This window comes from Triplophysa rosa, linkage group LG24 (genome assembly GCF_024868665.1).
Source record: "Triplophysa rosa linkage group LG24, Trosa_1v2, whole genome shotgun sequence".
Classification (NCBI taxonomy): domain Eukaryota; kingdom Metazoa; phylum Chordata; class Actinopteri; order Cypriniformes; family Nemacheilidae; genus Triplophysa; species Triplophysa rosa.
Genome location: NC_079913.1, coordinates 3,862,391 through 3,885,622, shown reverse-complemented (window position 1 = coordinate 3,885,622; position 23,232 = coordinate 3,862,391). Strand labels below are relative to the sequence as shown.

Sequence of the window (23,232 nt, the reverse complement as noted above, 5' to 3'; positions counted from 1 at the left end):
TTAACCACTAGATGGCAGCACAACACCACCAAATAACTTGATCTTTGTATACAACTATAGAGCTATACATCTCATGCACACAATCATAATGTGCTGTGATTCACATCATACCAAATGAGTAAGTAAATTCAACTGCAATTAAATTACCAGATATTATGATTTATATTCTGACTCTAATATTTACAGGTACATCTAAAAAAAATTAGAATATCGTGAAAAAGGTCAATATTTTTTGTCACTCATTTCAGAAAGTGAAACCCATATATTATATAGATTCATTACACATAGAGTGAAATATTTCAAGCTTTATTTCTTGAAATTTTGATGATTATGGCTTACAGATAATGGAAACCCAAAATTCAGTGTCTTGGAAAATTAGAATATTACATAAGATCAATAAAAAATGATATTTTAAACAGAAATGTCAGGTTTCTGAAAAGTATGTTCATTTCTATGCACTCAATACTTTGTTGGGCCTCCTTTTGCATGAATTACTGCATCAATGCAGCGTGGCATGGAGGCAATCAGCCTGTCCTGTTGCTATCAAAGCAACCTGGGCTTCCATTACACCCGAGCAGTGCCACAGGCTGATTGCCTCCAAAAGGAGATCCAACCAAATATTGAGTGCATAGAAGTGAACATACTCTTCAGAAGCCTGACATTTCTGTTTAAAATATCCTTTTTTATTGATATTCTAATTTTTTGAGATGTACTTGTAAGTATGCTACTAACACAACAAATTATACACCGAATAGATCTTTATTGACAGAATGCAATGAGAATATATACAAACACCAAACAACAACAAAAAAACGACATTCAAACAAACATTGTCTTAAAGTGCTGGAAGAAATTCTCTCACACAACCAGAGCCTGAAACAAACAATTAAAACGACAGAAAAAAATGAACCCGCTCACATAAAAATTATGATTCTTATATATGATTCTAAAATTATGTCTTATAATTAATTACCTTTCTATATAGATCACTCTTGAATAAAGTGGAAATAAATCCATTTCATTGTTTGTCATGGACAGTGTGTGTGTGTGTTTATATGGACATGATTGAATCAGTAGTATTTGTGTGGAGGTAGAACTTTATATAATATCAGCTGGCTGCTTGACCAACTTCAAAATGCGTAAGAATGAAACTGCAATGCCTGTCGAACGAAACCTCTGTCATATAAACCTGTTCATGGGTGTTTGAGAAGTAAACTACACGTACACATATATTTTCCAACAAACACAAATTTAAGGCCCACATACACAAAATACTCTAAAAATGTGTTAAAATATGCTGTAAAATCATACCGTTCGAGAAAGGTTGTCAGGCTCTTGGGTCTGATAACAGGAATGACTTTGGTTACTGTAGTGCAGAGAGCTGTGCTGGAATATTAAATAAGAGCTTCTGTTCTCACATACATGAAGACACGTGTTGAAGCAACACACACTTATTGCTTGGCCATTCTAACCTTCTGTCAGGAAGACATGTACATAAACTGTGATAAAATAAACACTATGACCAGAAACGTATGTACCCAATCAGGAATCAAATAAGATCCGATAAACTAGAACAGATTGACCTACAAGAGCAGAACGGATATGAAATGCCTGATATGAGTTTCTAAAGAGACTTTTTAAACCTTCCTGACCTCTTAGCTAAAATAATGACAATTATAGTAGCCAAAGGAAAGAAAAATAAATCTGTGTGTACATATTCATTCCTGATTGAGGCATGTCCTGGTGACATGAGTATGGCACAAATAAAGGCTTAATAGCTTTGATTTACGCAAAGAAACATAACCGGTTGTAGACCTCAGTCAGGGTAGATGATAAACTAAAATAATGGTGCGAGGAATGTTATTCAGAGTATGTCTTTTGGTGAAGATGTATTTTTAAAGTATTGCCAACTTCAGAACATACTGTACTTGTATTCCTCACAGCATCATTTCATCATCTGCCCTGACTCAGGTCTCTTTATGTAAAGCGAGACCCATCACATCAGTGCAGTAAAGAGAGCAACCGGACTACATATCCCAGCATTCTCAGTTCTTCAGCCTCCTTTTGTTGTTCATCTCAAAGTAAGGCTCTTCGGGTTTGCCGGGTTTAGTCCGTGTCGTGTGTTTGCGGGTCGTGACGGCAGGTGCTGGTCTGGTTGTCGTGGGGCTCTCCGATGGGGGGTTACTGCTGCTCAGAGGTTTCCTGTGGGGGGCCGTTTTAGCCAGAACAGTTCGTGTCGTGCCACCTGTGTTCTGCGTAACCGACTTACTCTTGGATTTTGTGAGAGGACTGGGAGCTCTGGGTGTTGATATCATCTGTTTGGGGTCATTTGGCGCCCGCGTCGGTCCAGCCAAACGAGGAGAAACAGGACGGCCCTTCCTGGAATCCAACTGCAAGCTGGATGCGGGGGAAGCGGGGCGCCTCTGGGCGAGGCGTGAACGTGCGGGTCCGGGAGGCGGACGGGCATCACGCTGGGATGGTTTCTGGGGAAGAGGGGTGCACGGTGAGCGGTGTGCTGAGAGTGGGGCTGATGGTTTGGGCAGCTTGCAGTTGGGTTCGGGACAGACGGGACTGCGGGGCTGAGACGGAGTTCCACACGGTCGCAGTTTGGTTTTTTTGGAGGACGGGGTGGGGGCCTTTTGAGATTGTGGCAGTGGGCTTCGTTTCGGGACATTTGAAGGAAAAGGGGTGGTTTTGGGGGAAGGCGTGGGCATCCGAAGGGTCTTCTTAGGTGCTGCGGCCTTCCTGGGGAGGGAGGGTGTGGAGGCCGGCGACTGGGCGTAGCCACGGGGCGTCACGTGTCCGGAAGCGGGCGTGTTGGGTTTGGATGATGTAGAAGAGGAAGATGAAGAAGAGGACTCTGGGAGGAGATTGACAGCGGCAATGGGGTCCATAGCAGGAGGCTGAGCGGTCTGTGCGCTGAGGGCAGGGCCTGGACCGGGCGGGCCTTTCTGATAGGCTAGAATCTTCTGTTCCAGCGTTGTAAACTGCAGCACCCGGCCTGGGTCATATTTTAGGAGAAACCCTTTGAGAGTATCCCAACCTCCACCCACACGAACCATAACATGCTTCCCATGGAGCATCTGAGACAGAAAAATGAAGAAAATATGTATTTTAAAAATGTAAAAACAATGCACTTTACGTTACATTATTGCTTAAATAATCTACATCACTGTGACAGATCCAAACGTACACGTGTTCACACACCTGCTTAAGGCACTTCATCATGTGCTTGTTAAACAAACCAGATTGGCTTTAATGGATTACTACACTGGTTGTGAATGAGATCTCTGTGGCAACACGCCAGCTAAAGACACAAGGAAAGGCCGGTCTGCTCAAATCACCCGGCGGGTTTGCATAAGGTTAATCTGCTCTACACATCAATGTGATTTTAACAGAATGAAAACAAGATAATCAGAAGCGTTTCGACAGCATATTACGACGTTACATCTGTCACATGCATGCTGCAGTTAAATACAGTTAAATAAGACACATGCATGCACAGGAGACTATGGGCAAACCTACAGTATAATTCAAGGGAAAGGAGAGAAAGAGTCTATGGACAGTGTTTCTTGTGGACAGCCGCAAATGTTTCAATGTTCATTACAGCCATGAGACTAAGTTTGTTTTGTATAATGTGAGGGATTCTTACCCTGATGAACAGGATCTTGTCTCCCAGTCTGTATCGTCCCTCAGACAGATACTCGATGGAGAACTTCTGGGAGCAGTTACAGGGAGAGTCGTCTTGTTCCACATGATCCTTAAAACAAGAAAGTTTCCAATCAAAACACTGTTAAATGAAAACACACACTGTCCAAATGATTGTTTGTTTTGCTTTATCATGTGAACGTTCACACTCAGCAACAGCTGCTGTTTACTCAGTCAACAAACATTCACAAACTCAAGGAAGTTATGTGTGTGATAACCGGGTAAGAATGGAGGGACAAGTGCTATATTGATAGAAATGAATCTAAATCTAATGCTGTAGAATTATTTGAGCTAAAATCCAGAAAAAAAAAACAGTAAAAAAGGATGCTGTTCTCTACAGAAAGCTAGTGTACTCTGTACTGCACTATACCCTTTTTATAGTATGCAACAGTCCGTTTTATGTAATGTTGTCACCTGTTATAATCATGGAGGTAAATTTGGTATGTTTTGGGTTTATTGCTCACAGTTGGTGGCGTGCGATACTCACAGCGTGATACAGAGCTCCGTGCTGACAGCACACTGTGAATGTTTTCACTGGAGCTGCGTCATCGGTCAACATCATACTCTCCTCCAGTTCAATCTCCTTCTCCAGTTGAACCAGAACTGGAGGCTCCACACCATACCTGAACAAACAACACGTTTTATCAGCAGTGATGTCTCAAATTCTCTTTCATCCAGGTGAATCCCAGTTTCTCCACCACAAGACGTATCGTCAGTTTCTATTTTTGTCATGTCATGCCCACAGCAAAATCCTTCCCCCGACTTAACACCCAAGCCCTGAAGACATGACCACATCCACAACCTGACATCCGTCAGCTGTGAGATACAAAGATCAGGTTCACTTACCTGGACATGATACGTCCGATCTCCAGCAGACACAGACACACCTGTCGAGGGTCTTTATGCAGGACTGACGGGGGGTGAGAGAGTGGTTACTATGGTTACATTACTTAAACATGAAAGCTTACGTTTAAAAAAATGGTCATTTTGCATGTTTTATGTTGGAGCCTGCAACATGACCTCCACATCACCTTCCGGCTCGGCCCCTGATCTCTGAGAGGAGCTTTACAGAAGACAGGTCTGATTACAGAACTCAATCAGTTCTGTCAGATCCCACCCCATAATACAGAGTGACACAGTATGTCAGGGTGGGCACTGGGCAGGTTAGTGACCTCAGACTCACACACTTATTTACATTCAGAGATTTACGGAGAGTCGGGACGTATGGGGCATTAGATTATCTGTCGTACAGCATGGCTAAAGATCACAGATCCTCTGAAACGGTTAAACCCTGTTAAACCAGCACAGCAGGAGCAAACGGGACAGACAGACGAAACCGTCACATTTGTGTTTAAGTCAAGTTCTAGAAAGTTTATGAAATGTTTTGGAGTTTCTCGTGTGACAGAAATGGAAACCAGACAAGCTGTCGTAGTTGGTTAGTCATGAGTGGTTAGGACAATAAAAACCAACATGACATGGCTGAAAATGTTCTTACCCAAACCCTCAGACTCGAACAAATACGCCTCATCCACTCCTATATGACGACACCAGGATAGAAAGTTTGCAGTGTTGTCGCGAGCGAAAAACGATCCAGGGGAGGCGTTCTTCTTGAACTGAATTTTCTTGGAGGAAAGCTGGTGATGAAAAGGAGACAGAAACGACTCAAACAAACAAACAAACAAACATGTTGATATGTTCACAGTTTCACACGTTTCTCTCACCTGTGTTTTGTCAGAGTCCTGTGGGATTTTACTCTGCAGAATTCCAACCAGACGACACAGTCTGACGCCGTTATCCAGCTCCGCCATGAAGCGGTCGGCTCTCACCTCCTCACCTAAACACATACAGGCAAATGAATCCAAATGTTTTAGCCTGTTTAAACATTTAATTATCACATAATTAAGCGTTACAGAAAATACAATTTATAGTATAGAAAGTGTAGAAATAAGGTAAAATGTAAGTGTTAATGTTCAAGAGGGCTTGGCTGAAATAAATTAGAAGCATGGTGGGTTTATGGGTGAACGTGTTTTTCTGGGTGATATCTTTTCTCGGCCGGTTGGATTGTTGAGAGCAGTAGACAGACAGGTAAGGCCAACACCCTCCATTATTTGACCTCACATAAATGAGAAACACAGAGAGATTGTGTTCTCTATTGTATAGGGGGTTGTGTATCACCATTAACATGAGTAGAGGCAGTTTCCCACAATCCTTAACTTCACATACAAGGCTTTGAGTTTCGGATGTTTGACTGACAAAAGTAAAAGAGATTTACTCTTATAATGGCGGTTATTTTTCCTTTCACTCATTGAGAGTCACTCACGGGCTGTTCAGCAAACAAAGACTATTGAAATCTTATCTGAGAGCTGATTTACCAAGCATGCCACTCAGCCATATGGAAAGATCCTCCTGCATGGGCACCAGTGTGGCTTCATGCCGCACGGCCAACCACTGGTCATACTGGAGCACATCAGCCAGACTGGGACCCGCTCGAGCAGCCCGCGGGCACCGAGGACTCTGTAACGGGGCATCAAATTTCTCGCCAAACCAAGCCTGAGAGAGAGCGAGAGAGAGGAGAGGGGGGGGGGGTTGAAATAGGGGTTCATAGTACTTTTTAAACACACAAAAATCAGCAAAACTTCAGAAATCTGTTTTGTTCTTTTCAGACAGAAAAGAACAAAGCCTGGTTTACATTTTTAGGTCTCAACACCAAAAGAATATATTATGTTCGGATATAAAACTATTAACCAGAGTAAAATAAGAGAAACACATGGCTGTTTTTGGCTCCAGGGTTAAAACACACAGGCAGTGTTAAATTAAAGGCGTGTACATGCTCACAAAGACCTTTAACCACAGACAGATATGAGTTACATTAGGACTCATTTTAAAACTCAAACATTTCCTTGTACGAAACTACAGCACTGAAATCCCAAAGCCAAAGAAACTCCCCATCAAACAGCAAAACTTCCTTGTGTGACACACACACACACGCACGCGCACACACACACACGCACGCACACGCACACGCACACGCACACACACACACACACACACACACACACACACACACACACACACACACACACACACACGTATGTTTTATTATCTCCGTGGGGACAGTCCATAGGCATAATGAGTTGTATACTGTACAAACTGTATATTTTATCCCCTAACCCAACCCCTAAACCTAAAGATCATAGAAAACTTTTTGCACTTTTAGATTTTTTAAAAATACAATTAATAAGCTTTTTTTGCCCATGGGGACCTCAATTTTGGTCCCCACGGTAACACGAGTCCCCATGTGTTGGTGTGCATTCAGGTTTAGGTCCCCACCGGGATATAAAAACACGAACACACACACACTGACCCCTCGCACTGATTCCACGCTCTCTCTCTGAAACAAACCGGAGGACACTGACCCTGATGAAATCAGCACAATCTACAAACATTCAAACATCAGAAGTCACAGCTAACAAACACAACTATTTACAAATGCAAATAAAAAAACACATCAACAAGATGAGTGTAAAACACCCATAATAATATTAACTGAGAAGAGAAGCTCCTGACAAATCTCACAGCTTGAACGTTTCATTCAAATAAACATGGGCTGTAGTGATGACTAGAAAGCATCAGTCTGACATTTCTTACTAGAACTCATCAGTCTTGATGAATGACGCCTAACCACATTGTTCATTAAAAACCTCAGAGGATCCTCTGAAACACACTGCTGTGCTGAGACTGACTGAGAGAAATCCCACAACCCCCTGCTACGGCTGTTCCCACATATACATCAAACTCCCAGGAGAGGGAGAGCGAGAGCGAGAGCGAGAGCGAGAGAGAGAGAGAGAGAGAGAGAGAGAGAGAGAGAGAGAGAGAGAGAGAGAGAGAGAGAGAGAGAGAGAGAGAGAGAGAGAGAGAGAGCTTTAAGATCATACTAATACATCTGCTTCTGCACAAAGCTCGATTTATTAAACAGAAAGGTGTTTGTAAGTCAGCTATAATATTCTTACACAAAACAATTAAGATTATCATTCCATTTCCATTGAAACATAATACTTTAATTCTCCTCTTGAATAGCTTTATTCACACTTACGGTTAGTATACATTTGCCTTAGAGTCTGGTGTGTAACTCATGCGCACACGCACACGATGAATTCAAACAACAACATTTGTCACTCATTACATAATGTAGTTAGCTCACATCTGACATCAGATATAATAACAGACACACATGATAAATGAACCATCAGGGCCGATTCACTGAGGCTGGTCACACACACATGATTATTCAGAAAAATATTTAAAAAACTGCATGCACGATAACTATGAATTATAATTACAGAGAATGTTTAAAACCATTTAAATGGAGTCAAGCGCGTCACACTGCAGGTCACATCATCTCACAGCAGATTTCAACATAATCTTCATTCTCCATCAACCTCCAAAAGTTGCTCAAAGGGATGCAGGTTTAAACCCAACGCCCCATACCCGCTTACACGCAGAAGCCCATAAATAATATTTTAAGAAACAGAATAAAAGTGATGAGAATGTAAAGCGTGTACCTGCAGCCCGGCCTGAACCGCCATCATCAGTGACCAGAAATTCACCTCCACATTCTGCAAGAGAAGAAAATAAAACAGTCCACATCACATCAGTCACTAAATCACACACACACTTCTCATCTTAAACTCGTTACTTCAATATTTCTTATTTATATATTTTATATAATTTCCTATTACTATTTATAATTTCAACAATTATGCATTTTGTTGTCGTCTTTTTCACTATGACTTGAACTTTTTTTGTATTGACGCTTTGGTAACATTGTGTTTAAAACAATAACACCAACTGACAGTAATAACAATAACCAAAAACTAGAGTGAACCAGTGAAGTATGAGAGAGAGAGGGCGAGGGAGAGAGTTCAGTCAACACAAGCACAGCTGAGGAAACAAAGCAAACGTTTCCTCTTCTTAAACACACACACACACGCACACACGCGCACACACGCACACGCACACGCACACACACACACACACACACACACACTCCTTGACGGCACTTTAACCAATAACAAACAATAAGAGCCACACACACAGTCAGTGACAGAAACATTCATGCAGAATCTGATCCTAAATCTCCATCATCTCCATGAGAGTACATGAACACACACACTCACCTGTGAAACCAGTGCAGGTGTAAGCCTCACACACCAGAACACCTCAACACAGTAAATCCCAACACACAATCCTGCAGGACAACACACAGACAGAGAATATAAGCGAGAGAGAGAGACTAATGAAGTCGCTCCACAAACCCCTATCCAATCCCAGCCAAGCATTTACAATGGCCCTATTGTTACAACCCCCTAGATCACCCTCTCTCTCTCTCTCTCTCTCTCTCTCTCACACACACACACACACACACACACACACACACATACACTCCAAGGTTCACTCGCATCAGAACTAAACAGTCCTTCTTCACAACAAACGCCATGACAGCGTAAAGAATCCCAAAATCTTCTGAAGGGCACCAAGAGGAATAAAACAATCGCTTTTCTCTTCTGCCAGACATGAAATACCACAGAAAGAGAGAGTTCATTACTAAAGAACAGCATGTGGGGTCACAATGAGATCTCAAATCAAGTCCTCTGTGTGCTTCCAACCCACAGAATGTCACACAGCGGAGGAGATGAGAAATAACGGAGATCGTACAAAACCCGGAATTGATGGCTGTGGTTTATGAAGTGGGTGGCAGCGTGGCCCCGGGTCTCAAGGGCCACATTCCTCTCTCAGCACACACACACAAACCCCACTGAACATAACGGCCTGTGGAAAGAGTCCGTCACCAACGGTCCCAGCGTCTCAGAGCCACGACTGTGTGTCTACATACAGAGACAGTGTCTGTGTGGGATCTAAAAACTCGAAAGCTTTTCATGCAAAGATCATATTCAAACCTCATGTCATTTCAGAGAATATGGATCTTTTGACCATAAAATTTTAAGTCAATTTTTGATTTTGTATTTCAACACTGTTGGCCTAAGAAGTTATGATTTCAGCGATTTGTGCCATCATCACACACGTCATCATACCTGCATCAGCTATTACATTTCTATTACATTACATTACATTACCAAGCTGAAACGACACAAATGAGTAAATGACAAATTAAATTAAGATTTAATTAAGAAACATTAAGAAAATCACACACACACACACACACGAGTAAAACATTCCTCACACACAATCATTCAACAACACCGCCGCCAGTGACTTTTAATGCAGAAATGACACGAGGCATTCTAACTTTATAATCCCACTATAATGAACATATGCGCAGTTACACATGATTTGTCGCTTTAACTATATGCAACGACACAAAGAGAGAGAGAGAGAGAGAGAGAGAGAGAGAGAGAGAGAGAGAAAGAGAGAGGCATGGGGGGCGTCCACATGCCTCCTCAGGTCATCACATAATCATGTAAGAGGATCACGGATCCAGACACACCCCCACTGGCCTGCTGTCCTCATCCTAGACGTGAGGAGACACGTGGTGCATGCATGCATTTGTGTTGTGTGAGTGTTTGCTTGTATGTGCACCGGTGGCTCGCACATGGGTCCCAAAAAAGACGCCCATCAATCATAGCCCCTCCCCTTTCTGATGGCTTCTGGTTTTGTTTGCGCTCTTAATTGGCCTGTCAGTTGTTTTCATTAGCAGGCTGACCCATCAACACACACACAATTAATGGTCCTGGAGATGGTGGTCTCCGATAAACTGTGTGGTTCAGATGCACCTCCCCCTTATCCTGGAGTAAAGCCCCTCTTACACACCTGCCAACAGCCCGGGACCATTGATCTCGCAGACCAAACACACACACACACATTACAAAATAAGAAGTGTCTGCTGACAGCTAATAGTTTGACTAGACTTGATTTTTTATATCCTGGTGTACAGCAAAACGGGCACTGCAGGTGGACAGTGAGACAGGTTGAGTATATTCTGTACAACATGAACTGAAAACACACAAGATGTGAACAGTTCAATGGGTTTTCAGACAAGGTCACAATAGAAAACTGACACAGAGATACACAGAGATCCACCAATTTAGTTAATCCATGATGAAAAGGAGAGAATGTGAATAACTTTCTCTTGCGTCTACAATTACAATTTGACCAAATGATAGTTGAGTTCAACATTACAATGACCTCTGGAGGTATCAGACTATCTGTTAAGTGAAAGAGTGAGTTGCCAAGTACCAGCAACCTTATAATTCAAAATATTTAATCAAAACGTCCATTTTTGTTTTTTAAAACAAATTTTGTTGCTTCACACAAATACATTTTTAAAAGAAAAACTGCTTTGGGAAAAAAACAGATCTTCCATTTAACAATTATGCTGACACTCAATAGCATCATGAAAACAGAAGCCGTTGTCATGACGATGTGAGGACACGCTATCAGACACTAACAATTACTCAGCATTCAGCAGTAAACCCCTGAAAGCACCCGCTGCACCCCCATCTCTCTAATCATCTGCCGGCTCATTAATAAACAAACAGTAATCCAACATTCATAACAATGAGCAGCGTGTGCACTAGAGATCATGGGGAATTAATCCCAACATTCATTTCAGGATCCCCCATTACAGCTCAAGAGCCCCTGATGCCACATATCAGGCAGATGGTGTGTGAAGATGCAGGAAAGTGGGCCGATGTGACAGCTTACATGCGCTTGGGTACTCATAAACATGACCAAACAATTACATTAAAGAAATAGTTCAAACAATTAGTTGAAAAAAGTCCTTCCCATCGTTTTATTTTCTTTTTTCGTTAAAAAAAAAGAAACGGAATAGTGATTTTTACTGTCAAGCCCCAAACCAAACAAATAAGAACTATAACAAATAAATTTAAATGTAAGCTGCTGTCAGTGCTTATGCTATAAAGCGTTGTCACACAAAAGAAGAATGTATATATTTTTAAATGGTTTGTTGACATGTTGAATCTGTCCTCAGCACTTCAGCATGACCATGATTGTCTTTGGACTTTGGAGATAAACAGAATTCTTTGCCATAGCTCAAGGACCGACTGAAATATCTTTATTGCTCTGGGTCCCATTAGGAAACACCTGCAGTTTCACCTCTGCCCCTCTGTTGGGCATCAGGGCATTTAACATGCAGACATTCATGAAAGATGCCACTTTAACACAAAGAGCAACATCACTTCCAGATGCGGATGAATATGAGACAACAATACGAGATACACAGTAACATGTTTAAGCAAAGCCGTTACACTCCAGGGGACTCCCCTCACTCAATCAAAAGGTCTCACCTTCTAATACTACACACAAACACAGATTAATGTTTATGACTTTTATGATAAACTCATGGGTTAAATCTCGGATGTGCGTGCTGTTTTCAGTGATTCACCCTGCACTTTCCCTGGGAAAAAGTTTCTGTTCACAGCACTTCACAATACTCGCCCTCTTTTCAGAAAGAAACTCTATGTCTAAAAACTATACCGTCACAAACTCAAGTAACTGTTGCTGACATCGTTGAATACACTAAGTAAACTACTCCAATTAAACATGAACTGAAATGAATAAATGTAAACAGGCACATAAGTTCAAAACAAACTTTACTCTGTTAAGTTACTAAAGATGGAATTCGCTGTTTTAGGATGGTAATGCAGTGTGTGTGTATATATATATATATATATATATACATATATGAACTCACCAGCGACAAAAGTTTATGTTTTTGCTGTGTGTCAGTAAATGGCTCTCTTCACTCGATTGCGTTAGATCCACGTTTTGGTCCGTGGCTGCAGGGGCGTGCGCGCGTTTGTGCGTGGCGTGGACGCGCATCAGTTGAAGCTTGTGCTGCTTTTCCTGCCCGCTGCTTGGAATGTTCTGCTGAATGGGATTCGCGGTTCAAAACAGCAAATCAGAGCGCAGATTGAGAGACTGGCTTCAAAGAGGCGGGGTCAGTGGAGCAGGTGGGCGGTCTCTCTGTCACCACGAAACATTACAAGATAGTTATTTATTTTTCTTTATTTATTTATAATTTTGTTATGCTCTTCCATATCTGTTAACACGTGCATATATGACGCATAAGTTTAGTATAATAAAATATATTCTAAACCCCATTAAAATAGCTTTAGGTGGCAGGAAAAAACCCATAAGGCTGACAAGATTACATGAACACATTTTTCTTACACATAAGTCTTATCTCTCTTTTTCTCTCTTAGTTTGATTGTTGGATTTACTAGATGACATCAGACTGTATCTTGACCGCTTTATCTTTTTTTAAGACTGAACCATTTCAACAACTTTATAACCAATTTATCCTGGCTGGACAATGGACATAAAGTTCAGTTATAATCACAATAGAGGATTTGTTTACATCCAGGTAAAATCTGATTAGCCCCTCTAGGTCACACAGGGGATTAAAACCCTTTCCACATTAAAAACCTTGAAATTCAGGTTATAAAATAATATCGGCAAAGCTTTAGAATAGAAGCACGAAGAGAACAGATATTGAAATATTAATAGAAAACAATATACTTCTTGGAATTTTGTGTTAATTGAACACGTTAAAATGATCTATTCTACAGCATTTACATACAACACCATTGCGGCCCCATGTGGACGTGTTCGGTAATGACGCAGTTAACTCCAACGTCTTAAGGACGCGTGCGCGCTGACGTCACGGCCGTAGCAGCAGGAAGTGTTTGAAACCGAGCCGTTTTTGTAGATAAGGTAAGATAACTGTAACGTTTTTCGTCAAAAAGCAGATTATATTGCGAAAATATCGTAAGGCAGGGAAGCGTTACCGGTAGAGAAGGTTGTCTTCGCGATTTCATCTACATAATTGACATGTTTATTTTCGTAAACGCTAATATTAGCTTTGTCAAACCAATTCACAATACTGACCAATAATCAACTCCTCGAGTCAAGATTTAACAAAAATCTAAACAGACCAAAAAGAGTCATCTAGAGCCAACTGTTTACTCCCTATTGAAAAAAAAACAATATATGTATATATTTTTATAACATTACAAAGATTATGGTAGTTACCATTAAACTTCTATTATAACCATTATATCTTATATAATTATTAACAAGCTCCGTACATTCAAGAGGAAGATATGATTATTATTGAATTTGTCTTTTGTGTGTTCTAGAAATGACCTGCACACTTGAGAAAGTGTTGGCCGATGCCAAATCTCTTGTAGAGCGACTCAGAGATCATGACAGTGCAGCAGAGATCCTGATAGAGCAAACCACACTGCTCAACAAGAGGGTAGAGGCCATGAAACAGGTATCACAGTTTCTTTTCTTGTCTTCTTCAGCTTTTTTTCCTGATCTATAACATAATAAGATCTATACCTGCCATCGACATCAGCATATATTCTCTAAAAACTGCCCCTGTATGTCCGCAGTATCAGGAAGAGATTGAAGTGCTGAACCAGGTGGCGAGACACCGGCCACGCTCCACACTGGTCATGGGCATCCAGCAGGAGAACCGGCAGATACGGGAACTGCAACAGGAAAACACAGGTGTGTTTTGTTAGGTCTGTGATGTCTGTTTACAGGTACCATAAGTCTGTTTAAAATGTTTCTCTCTCCGCAGAGCTGCGCACATCACTGGAGGAGCATCAGTCTGCGCTGGAACTGATCATGAGCAAGTACAGGGAGCAGGTGTTTCGCCTTCTGATGGCCAGCAAGAGAGAAGATCCTACTATAGTCACCCAGCTGAGAGAGCAGCACACTAACGTCAGTCCTAAACCTACATGCGTACACACAATAAAAATTATAAATAGTCTTCGCAATCTTCATGCAAAATATAATTCTGCGTTGTTGTTTATTGTGTTTGTGCAGGAGATGCAAGCACACATTGAAAAGATAAATGAAATGGCCACGGTGATGAGGAAAGCCATCGAGGTGGATGAAGGGAGGTTGTGTGAGGATGAGGAGAGGATCAAACGTCTGGAGGTGAGACCCACACTTGTGCAATACTCAAAAACAGTTTTGTGGGTCTTTTGAAATGAATTGTTGTAATAAATTGTGATTTTGTGACTCAGTTGGAGAACAACGGCCTGCGAGAGCTGTTGGGCATCAGCCGTGAGGCGTTCCTCGTTCTGAAGAGGGATGACACATCGGACAGCACGTCTCTTTCTTCCCTGCTCACCAGCACAGACGTCAGTCTCAGAAAGAGCTAAAGACTGTCAGAAACTCAGCTGTGCTGTCCTATAAACCCGAGGAGCATGACCTCAAACACACTCACTGCCATTACAGCATGACCTGAAATTGACAGCTGTCAGAGGGAATCTGCAGGACGGGCGTCCCTCAGTGCTTGTGTGATGAGGAGCATTTTCATCTGATCACAGAATTACTTTTCCATCATCAGTCAAATGACCAAATTAAACGGAATGAAAATCAAGCTATTTGATTGGCGGATTGTGAATTGTTGTTTTATCTGAACATTGGACTTTGTAAGTGAATGTCACAATGTGCCATTTTAACGAAAAGGTTTTCTTTGCTTGTTGCGTTTGGTGACAGTATTTTATGTTATGAGAGAAAAGTGATTAAAACAGTTACGTGAAATGCAGTTGTCATGTTCTTGTCTTTATGTCATGACCCAATCTGATGTGAAAATTAGTAATTATCAAACAATAAATCACATCTGACCATCAGCAGTTTTTCGTTGGCACGCATCAGTAGACTCGCTTTTTGTGATCCAACTATTAAAAAAAGAGTAATTCTGTCATTAATACATCACAAGACAACAGTAAATGGATTATGATGTTGTCTATCATAGAATAGAAAACAGAACATCATTTAAAAATTATGGCACACATTTTACAACTTTATTTATATTTAGACAATCATTCAAATCTCACATTTAGGAAAAAACAGAAATAGGTGAATTATACACGTTTCAACAATTTAAAAAGTCATTTCAGCTTGTGAAAACTTCATGTTTTAAGTGCTTAAGAAACAAGTATTACATTGAATAACATACCAAAAAATAAATCCGATGCCCTGAGAGAAGGATGATAACACCTGCTACCTCAAATCCAGCTTCATGTTCTGTTATAAAGTACATTCACTTATTCTAAATATTCCTTCTACACTCATAACAAACCTGCATTTAAAATCCTTGTTACTGGCAACACTTCAGGAATTCTCAAGGGAATCTGCTCATAATTTCCAGCCCCTCTGGATGCTGTGAGCACTGAGACGCAGAAAAACTACACAAACATCCTTGACAGCGCCTGTTGATGAACATCAGAGCATTTTACATTCATGAAAATAAACTACACGACAAACTTTTTTGCACGTCTTTAAAATGCATCAATCATCCTCACAAGCTCGCTGGTTAAATGTTGTGTTGACACCCTGTACAGACATAATAAAATATTTAAAACTCTTTAGTGGACAGGATATAATATGTGAGCCAACTGTGGCACATGTCTCGATTCTCTCAAAGCTACTAAAAAGCATCTAAAACCACTTTGTGGCAGCTGTATATCACAGAGATCGACCAACCAATGGTTACAGAGTGTGTATCTGACATCAGCTAAATCCTAGCAAGCTGATTGGTCAGAGAATAGCAGGTTCTGAGATCGAGCATGAACCTACACTAAACCCAACACACATTCACAAGTGCACATGTGTGTACATGTGTGATCTCCACTGGCTGTGTATCACTTTGTTACGAGTCTCCCAGCTCGAAACATCACATAGCATCCTCATTATGGTTTTCATATAAACCATCTTAGTAGGATTAGGCCCTCCAAGCGCAGTTCACAGTAGGATCTACATTGTCAAACTCAATGTCGAGTCAAAAGTCGAGAGTTAAAGAAGCAACGGTGTGCTTTCACCAGCCGGTTCTGTGCGACGGGTGAGCTGCTGAACACGGGCGAGGATCCGGGTGGTGATCGACGGCTTGTGGTGGCTGGGGTCCAGAACGTTTGTCTTCCTGCGTTCTCGTTCTTGCTTCCACATGACATATGGGCTCGGCGGGAAAAACAGCCGCGAGCGCTCGCGATACAGCTGCACGGCGTTGCCGGAAACCCCCAGAACCACCCATATTGTGATCATGATGAAATCTGCGAAGGATAGCGGTATAAAGTTAATATTGTATAAATTAGCCTTCATTTAGATTTAAACTGGAATAACATCACACCTACCAATGCCCTGCATTGGAACAGAGATAAACGCTCGACTGAAGTCATGGTTGAGGAAGCGTTTGAGAACGTCCAGTGTGATGTAGGACAGACTGGTGTACGTGTAAGCATTGACGGCCAGGACCACCGTGTACGCACCAACCACTCCACAGGTGATGATATTACCCTTAAACACACACACATAATACACAGATATACAAAATACTCTGTGTAAAGTCCGAAGAGACTCAAGGAGGTTCATCTCACCTCTCTGGGCCACCGGATAAAGAACGGCAGAATAATCACCATGATGCAAACAAACACCACCCAGAACACCACATCATTATGAAATATAGAAAGGTCACCTGAGGGAAAAAGGTTAAAAAACCATTCCTACAAAAATGGAAGCCAAGAATGAAGAGTCACGTTTTCTTACCGAATGGAGTAAAAAAGACAATGGATGAGACGAGAAATCCAAGAATGAGTCCAACCACCAGCACACAGGCAATGACAGAACCGAACCGCCACCAGCACATCAACAGGACCACGCCTCCGACCACGCCCATCACAGCCGTCAGAGCCAATCGAACTAAACGATGACAGTCACATAATGCCATCTAATGGAGTTAAAACTGTACCAGATGCTTAAGATAAAAATTAAAGACAGTATTAAGATACATGGTATTAATGGGAGTTTTTCTCTATGCAATGTACACTGATGAATATTAACAGAAATAAATGCTATGTTGGATTGTAAGAAATGGTCAATTATTCAATTGAAGTAAATTATTTAATTTAGGTAAATTATTATTATTTTAAATATTGTTATCAGGACAGGACGCCTAAAATTACAATATACCAGAACAATTTGCAATAATACCAAAACGTGGAGAAAGAATATATTTGTTGAAGTTAAGGTATGTTAACGCGCATGTTAGTTGTTAAACGTAAATTCTTCATATTGATTAATTAAGCAAAGTCAGCAGTCTCCCAGTGAGTAAGCCAGTTCATTCAAATCATGAACTAAGAATCAATAAAAAATACTGATGCTAACACCACTAATAAAAAAATTCTGAAATGTTTCTCGTTTTTGCTATGCTTGTGGCACACAAACAGCTCCAGATATAACTACACAACAGATATCTGTCTGTTTTGTGCTCTAACACACACAAGCCTCATTTGATTCTTATAGTCTGACCCGTGTGACGCTCACAGCACATGATCTCACTCACACACTCAAACGCATCAGCATGAGCTGTGTGCTGTGACCTCTCAGCACTCGTGATGCTAATGACATTTACTGCATCTACAACCTGTTTATGTAGCTAATTTCAAATAAAACGCGGACATGAAGGAAAGGAGACCAGTCACCTTGTCATCACATTTCATCCAGAAGGACATGAAACGGTAAATATAAATGTAATGTAACATACACTAGAGACTGATCTCTAGAGTGATTTCGCACTCGTGTGACTGTAACTCACTGTCATATTCCAGCGCTGTGGTCCTGGTGATCAGCACAAAGAAGACAAAAGCCATGAACCCGAAGCCCATACAGAAGAGCTCTGAGACAGAAATCAGACAAGATTATTACTGCTCTGTTTCACTGCTAGTATTATACAGTATTACATTTATTGAAGTCATGCTCGGAGAAACATTCAGCCAGACATGAGATAAACATGTCATCCATTCACCCAAACGGAGATCCTCTGTGACCAAATATCTTGTGACCTTTGACCGTTAAACTAATATTTTTCACCCAAACTAGAATGCTTGGGGCATTTTAGGGTCAACGGTTATTAATATCCACAACGTGCATCCGTTTCTGAAAAAAGAGCGAAGAACGTCACTCACCACATTTAAAGAAACGATGGCCCAAAAAACACACAAACAGCCCAGCCGCCCCCATCACAGTGAAAAACACTTTAGTAGAAACTTTCCCTGGAGAAACAGAACATCGTAAGCATATTTAAAACCAATCACAGTCAAATATTTGTGCATCCATTGACGACGAATCCAAAGTGAATCTCGGGCTCACCTAACATGGCACAGCTGTCCAGCGTGGAGTTAAAGCTGCAGGCATATGTGTGTGCAGGGACGTATGCGGCTGATGTGTTGAACGCCGGGTCTTTCACAACAACAGTGAAAATCACACCCTGACCCGGCAGAGAGTTAAACGACAGCTGTGTGCGCTCATGAGATGACAGCGTCATCACCTGAAAGAGCCAAAATAAATCTAATACACAGGACAAAACTACAATAAACGGAATCAAATCAGACCATTAAGCTTGTTTCACACACCTGTCTCTGCAAATGTTTACTTAACTGTTTTATCGTCATGTAATTTAGTAACTTTATGTCATTGATCATTAACTTTGTTGCTTTGACACTTTCTGTGTAATGTTTAAAGAAAGAGGGAGATCTCACACACTTTTCTGCCGTTGTCCTGTATGTTGTCTACTCTCTCCATCCCGCTGATGAGACTCTGTTCTGATAGATCACCTTCAGGCAGAAAGTACTGATACACCTCATACACCAGACGCCAGCGGGTACCAGAACCCATATCAACATCACACGCTGGAGGACTCTGACCTCTGAGGGATGCAACAGAGACATGTGGAGACGTTTCCAGAACCTTTTCCGGTCAGTCGTGACATTCTTTAAAGGGATAGTTCACCCCCTCAAATTTCGTCATTTACTCAACCCCAGACTCAAAAGAATAAAGCAATTTTAACATTCACTTACAGACATTTCATGTTTTTTTATTATTTTAATTTGCTTAATATTTTCCAGATTTTCCATGCCTGTGAAAACCCTTTTCTATTTCATTAAACCTCTCTTACCTTGCATATCCGATGTTGGCAGGAGCAAAGGTAATTGTGGTCTCAAACAGGTTGTATTGTAGGTGGATGTTGGGATCAATATCCAGTGGGAATTCTTGATTACAAGCTCCTGGAACGGGATCTGTACACGACAACACATTCAGCACACACTGAATATTCTGTTTTGTAGACAGAAGTTTATAAATACATTTATTTGTATTGTATGATCGTGGAAGTAAATTGTTAGATATCTAACCAGTGTTTGTGTAGGGCAGTATCACAGCGATTCCTGTCACGTTGTTCCCGTCTGCCGTCTTTAGGAACCAGGAGAGAGAGGACTGAGCCGGCAGCAGCGTGGACAACAGACCTGCATCTACTGATGTGATGGAGGAACCATAACCTGGGAGCTGTAACACACACACACACCACAATTACTAAAACTCTACACACACATATATACAGCACACACTCACACGCCACAATTACTAAAACTCTACACACACACATATATATATATATACAGCACACACACACACACACACACACACACACACACACACACCACAATTACTAAAACTCTACACAAGCATGTATACAGCACACACACACACACACCACAATTACTAAAACTCTACACACACATATATACAGCACACACTCACACGCCACAATTACTAAAACTCTACACACACATATATATATACAGCACACACACACCACAATTACTAAAACTCTACACACGCATGTATACAGCACACACACACACACACACACACACGCACGCACACACACACACACACACACACACACACACACCACAATTACTAAAACTCTACACACACATATATATATATATACAGCACACACACACACACACACCACAATTACTAAAACTCTACACACACATGTATACAGCACACACACACACACACACACAAGTTACCAAAACCTCTTAATGGACACCAACACGCACGCACGCACACACACACACACATATGAATTCCAGTATTTGCCTTCAATAGACCTCATGTCCACACAAAAGTACAAGAGCAGAAAACTGTATGTCTAGAAAGAACTTTAATTATTACTGTTTTATATTTTATTATATTTGTAGTTTTGTCTTCTTCATAGGCGGAAGGCATTTTTGTGAAATGCTTGTTCTTTCTTTTTAAAAAAGATCACTTTAATCGTTTGTTTTCTACTGCGATGACATTCAGATCTTCACTATACACAACACGTGTGTGTTGAGATCAGAACTTGTGATTAAACTCTCACATGATTTCACAGCCTCACACAACCCATAGAACTGGGTCAGTGTACTGGTTTAGCTATATTTGTGAGGGCCAAATGTCCTCAGTACCACAGTGAAATACGTGTGAACCCACTTGTGAGGACATTTTACTGGTCCTCACTAAATAAAAAGGCTCATAATTCGCTCAAATAGTGTTTTTCTTTCAATGTAATAGAGTGCACATGTTTGTGTGATTATTAGGTTAAGGGTCAGGGTTAGGGATAGGGGATAGAATATATCATAAGCCTGATATAAAATCAATGGAAGTCTATGTAATGTCCTCACTAGTATACTCAAACAAACCTGTGTGTGTGTGTGTGTGTGTGCGTGCGTGCGTGCGTGCGTGCGTGCGTGCGTGTGTGTGTTATCAGTTCGAATCATGTATCGAAGTGCACTGTGTGTGTGTGCGATCTCTTACCTGTGTGTATGAGAGTGTAACATTGTGATGTTGCGTGTGAAACTGCAGCATGATGAATGAGACATCAAGAGGAATTCGTGAAACTATGGCTTGAACAGTCACATTCTCCGGAACGCTGACATTCTGGAACCTTCCCAGAGAAAACACCACACGCTCTGACACACACACACGCACACATAATTGACTTTGTTATTACAGGAATATTTGCACAGTGAGGCATTTGTTCTATAAAGAGAGCACATGTATAGATACATTAAAGGCTACATCTGATGTAACCGATAACTGAAGAAATTCATTACAGAAATAACTTTGAATTTTGGGGGGATTTTTGACACGTTCAGTGGTATTTATGCTCTGAACTGCCTTCACTTCTGGTTTCTATGTGCATAGAAAAACAGACAGAAAGATAAAGATTAAAGAGCATTTGAAAATTCATCCATTAATGTTCAAGTCTATGTTACTCTTTCATACACACAACAGTGAGTGACACTGAATGCTTATGTAAAAGAGGAAGTGGCTTTTTACAGTTTATGTGATTTGTTTGTTAGATGACGGTTACTCTTCCTTCCTGTCGGCCTGTGAAATCTGAACATGAAAATTAAGAAATCTACGGAATAATTCTGCAATAACTCAAACCTGCTATGTCATACCTGAACACAATTTAACAATCAGATGTTTGTTTTAGATTATGTCTGTGTGCCTGTGATATCATCAGAGAGTCTGGAGATATTTTTCTCAGAAAAGACCTGAAACACTGTCACACAAGTAACAAGGAAGCTGTCTGGAATGTCTTAATGCAGGAATGTGGAAATAGTTTTCAAATTGTGTTTCATTAGCTGTTGCTACGTTTCATTGTGTTAAAGGTGCAACTGTACGTCGAATCACAACTGTGCAGGAATGAAGTCAATTACATAAACGCTGTGAAAAAATGATCCTCAGCCACAGAAAAGAGAAGCATTATTCACATAGACATGCTGAAAACAACCAGACTGTCATGTTAGAGTGCTGCTTACAGAGATTTCATCTGCATTTTTGCTGCCTTCCTTCTATAAGGATAAAGAACAAACAAACCACTCGCTAAAACTACTTGCCTGCTTAAATTCTGTGAACAAACACATGTAACACACATTTGTGCAACCCCAGGATCCTCTCTGAATCCAAACACACTTGACATTTCATTCAAATGAATTTCTATAGCGTTCTGTTTTCAATTTTGAGACAAGACAAAAACTGTATATAAATAGAAAACCTATATAAACCAGAAACATTTGAAAATACAATGTATTGTAAATAACAACATATAAATTACATATCATATAAGTAAAATTGTATATGTGTGTGTGTGTGTGTGTGTGTGTGTGTGTGTGTGTGCGTGTGTGTGTGTGTGTGTGTGTGTGTGTGTGTGTGTGTGTGTGTGTGTGGGTTTATTATCTGAGACCCGATGTTGTTAACACTGAGATGATACTACTGTAATTACAATTTAATAATATTTATTTATTGATCATCATTTTGTTAAATGAGCTACATAAATAAGCCCAATAAGCAAACATCTTACATTTAAGCTAAAAATGACAACAGATGTCTTTGTGCCAGTAATCATAAACATTTATCATTGCAAATTGCAGATATGTTTATTAAAACTCACTGTCCTCTTGCGCGCGCAGATTTCCGACCCATGACAACAGAAGCAGCAGGAAACATTTTAGTGTCATTTTCCCTGGGATCAGTTAATCGATCAGACTTAACAGCAGCATTGATCTTCTAAACTCATGCTGCAGGTTTGGATCTAACCACCGGAAGTGTCACTCTCTCTGTTGCGCTGCGATA

General features: G+C 40.8%; 3 protein-coding genes across 6 annotated transcripts; 1 reads left to right on the top strand and 2 right to left on the bottom strand.

Moving 5' to 3' along the window:
• Positions 1-617: 617 nt before the first annotated feature.
• Positions 618-12,591, bottom strand: gas2l3 (growth arrest-specific 2 like 3). 3 transcript variants are annotated; one of them, XM_057324763.1, is made up of 10 exons: positions 12,440-12,591; positions 8,886-8,956; positions 8,271-8,324; positions 6,081-6,258; positions 5,430-5,542; positions 5,204-5,345; positions 4,555-4,618; positions 4,196-4,331; positions 3,653-3,760; positions 618-3,083 (listed from the first exon to the last, which is right to left on the bottom strand). In XM_057324763.1, the coding sequence occupies exons 3-10, from the start codon at positions 8,295-8,297 to the stop codon at positions 2,046-2,048; spliced, it is 1,806 nt and encodes a 601-aa protein (XP_057180746.1). In that variant the 5' UTR covers positions 8,298-8,324; positions 8,886-8,956; positions 12,440-12,591; the 3' UTR covers positions 618-2,045. The 3 variants fall into 3 exon arrangements, with proteins under 3 accessions (XP_057180746.1, XP_057180747.1, XP_057180748.1); XM_057324765.1 differs by having other exon boundaries at positions 625-3,083; positions 5,204-5,342; XM_057324764.1 differs by lacking the exon at positions 8,886-8,956.
• A 798-nt stretch (positions 12,592-13,389) lies between these two features.
• On the top strand, positions 13,390-15,395 carry fgfr1op2 (FGFR1 oncogene partner 2). Of its 2 annotated transcripts, XM_057324466.1 has the most exons (6): positions 13,390-13,461; positions 13,887-14,023; positions 14,145-14,262; positions 14,336-14,478; positions 14,584-14,697; positions 14,787-15,395. In XM_057324466.1, the coding sequence occupies exons 2-6, from the start codon at positions 13,889-13,891 to the stop codon at positions 14,922-14,924; spliced, it is 648 nt and encodes a 215-aa protein (XP_057180449.1). In that variant the 5' UTR covers positions 13,390-13,461; positions 13,887-13,888; the 3' UTR covers positions 14,925-15,395. The 2 variants fall into 2 exon arrangements, with proteins under 2 accessions (XP_057180449.1, XP_057180448.1); XM_057324465.1 differs by having other exon boundaries at positions 14,336-14,697.
• A 155-nt stretch (positions 15,396-15,550) lies between these two features.
• Positions 15,551-23,169, bottom strand: tm7sf3 (transmembrane 7 superfamily member 3). Its single transcript, XM_057324146.1, has 12 exons — positions 23,051-23,169; positions 21,406-21,560; positions 19,953-20,103; positions 19,718-19,838; positions 19,306-19,468; positions 18,913-19,090; positions 18,729-18,815; positions 18,359-18,439; positions 17,311-17,463; positions 17,142-17,239; positions 16,899-17,061; positions 15,551-16,817 (listed from the first exon to the last, which is right to left on the bottom strand). Exons 1-12 carry the CDS (start codon positions 23,115-23,117, stop codon positions 16,564-16,566), a joined length of 1,671 nt encoding a protein of 556 aa, XP_057180129.1. The 5' UTR covers positions 23,118-23,169; the 3' UTR covers positions 15,551-16,563.
• Between the last annotated feature and the right edge of the window lie 63 nt (positions 23,170-23,232).

What these genes read in the sequence shown, in the direction of transcription:
- gas2l3 (XM_057324763.1), bottom strand. Translation starts at nt 8,297, where the DNA reads ATGATGGCGGTTCAGGCCGGGCTGCAG. An exon ending in CGGTTCAGGCCGGGCTGCAG is followed by an intron (nt 6,259 to 8,270) that starts GTACACGCTTTA and finishes GCTCTCTCTCAG; the next exon opens with GCTTGGTTTGGCGAGAAATT. An exon ending in ATGGCTGAGTGGCATGCTTG is followed by an intron (nt 5,543 to 6,080) that starts GTAAATCAGCTC and finishes GTATGTGTTTAG; the next exon opens with GTGAGGAGGTGAGAGCCGAC.
- fgfr1op2 (XM_057324465.1), top strand. Translation starts at nt 13,889, where the DNA reads ATGACCTGCACACTTGAGAAAGTGTTGGCCGATGCCAAATCTCTTGTA. An exon ending in ACTGCAACAGGAAAACACAG is followed by an intron (nt 14,263 to 14,335) that starts GTGTGTTTTGTT and finishes CTCTCTCCGCAG; the next exon opens with AGCTGCGCACATCACTGGAG. An exon ending in AGAGGATCAAACGTCTGGAG is followed by an intron (nt 14,698 to 14,786) that starts GTGAGACCCACA and finishes TTTGTGACTCAG; the next exon opens with TTGGAGAACAACGGCCTGCG.
- tm7sf3 (XM_057324146.1), bottom strand. Translation starts at nt 23,117, where the DNA reads ATGACACTAAAATGTTTCCTGCTGCTTCTGTTGTCATGGGTCGGAAAT. An exon ending in ACTGCCCTACACAAACACTG is followed by an intron (nt 19,839 to 19,952) that starts GTTAGATATCTA and finishes TGTCGTGTACAG; the next exon opens with ATCCCGTTCCAGGAGCTTGT. An exon ending in CCATCGTTTCTTTAAATGTG is followed by an intron (nt 18,440 to 18,728) that starts GTGAGTGACGTT and finishes TTTCTGTCTCAG; the next exon opens with AGCTCTTCTGTATGGGCTTC.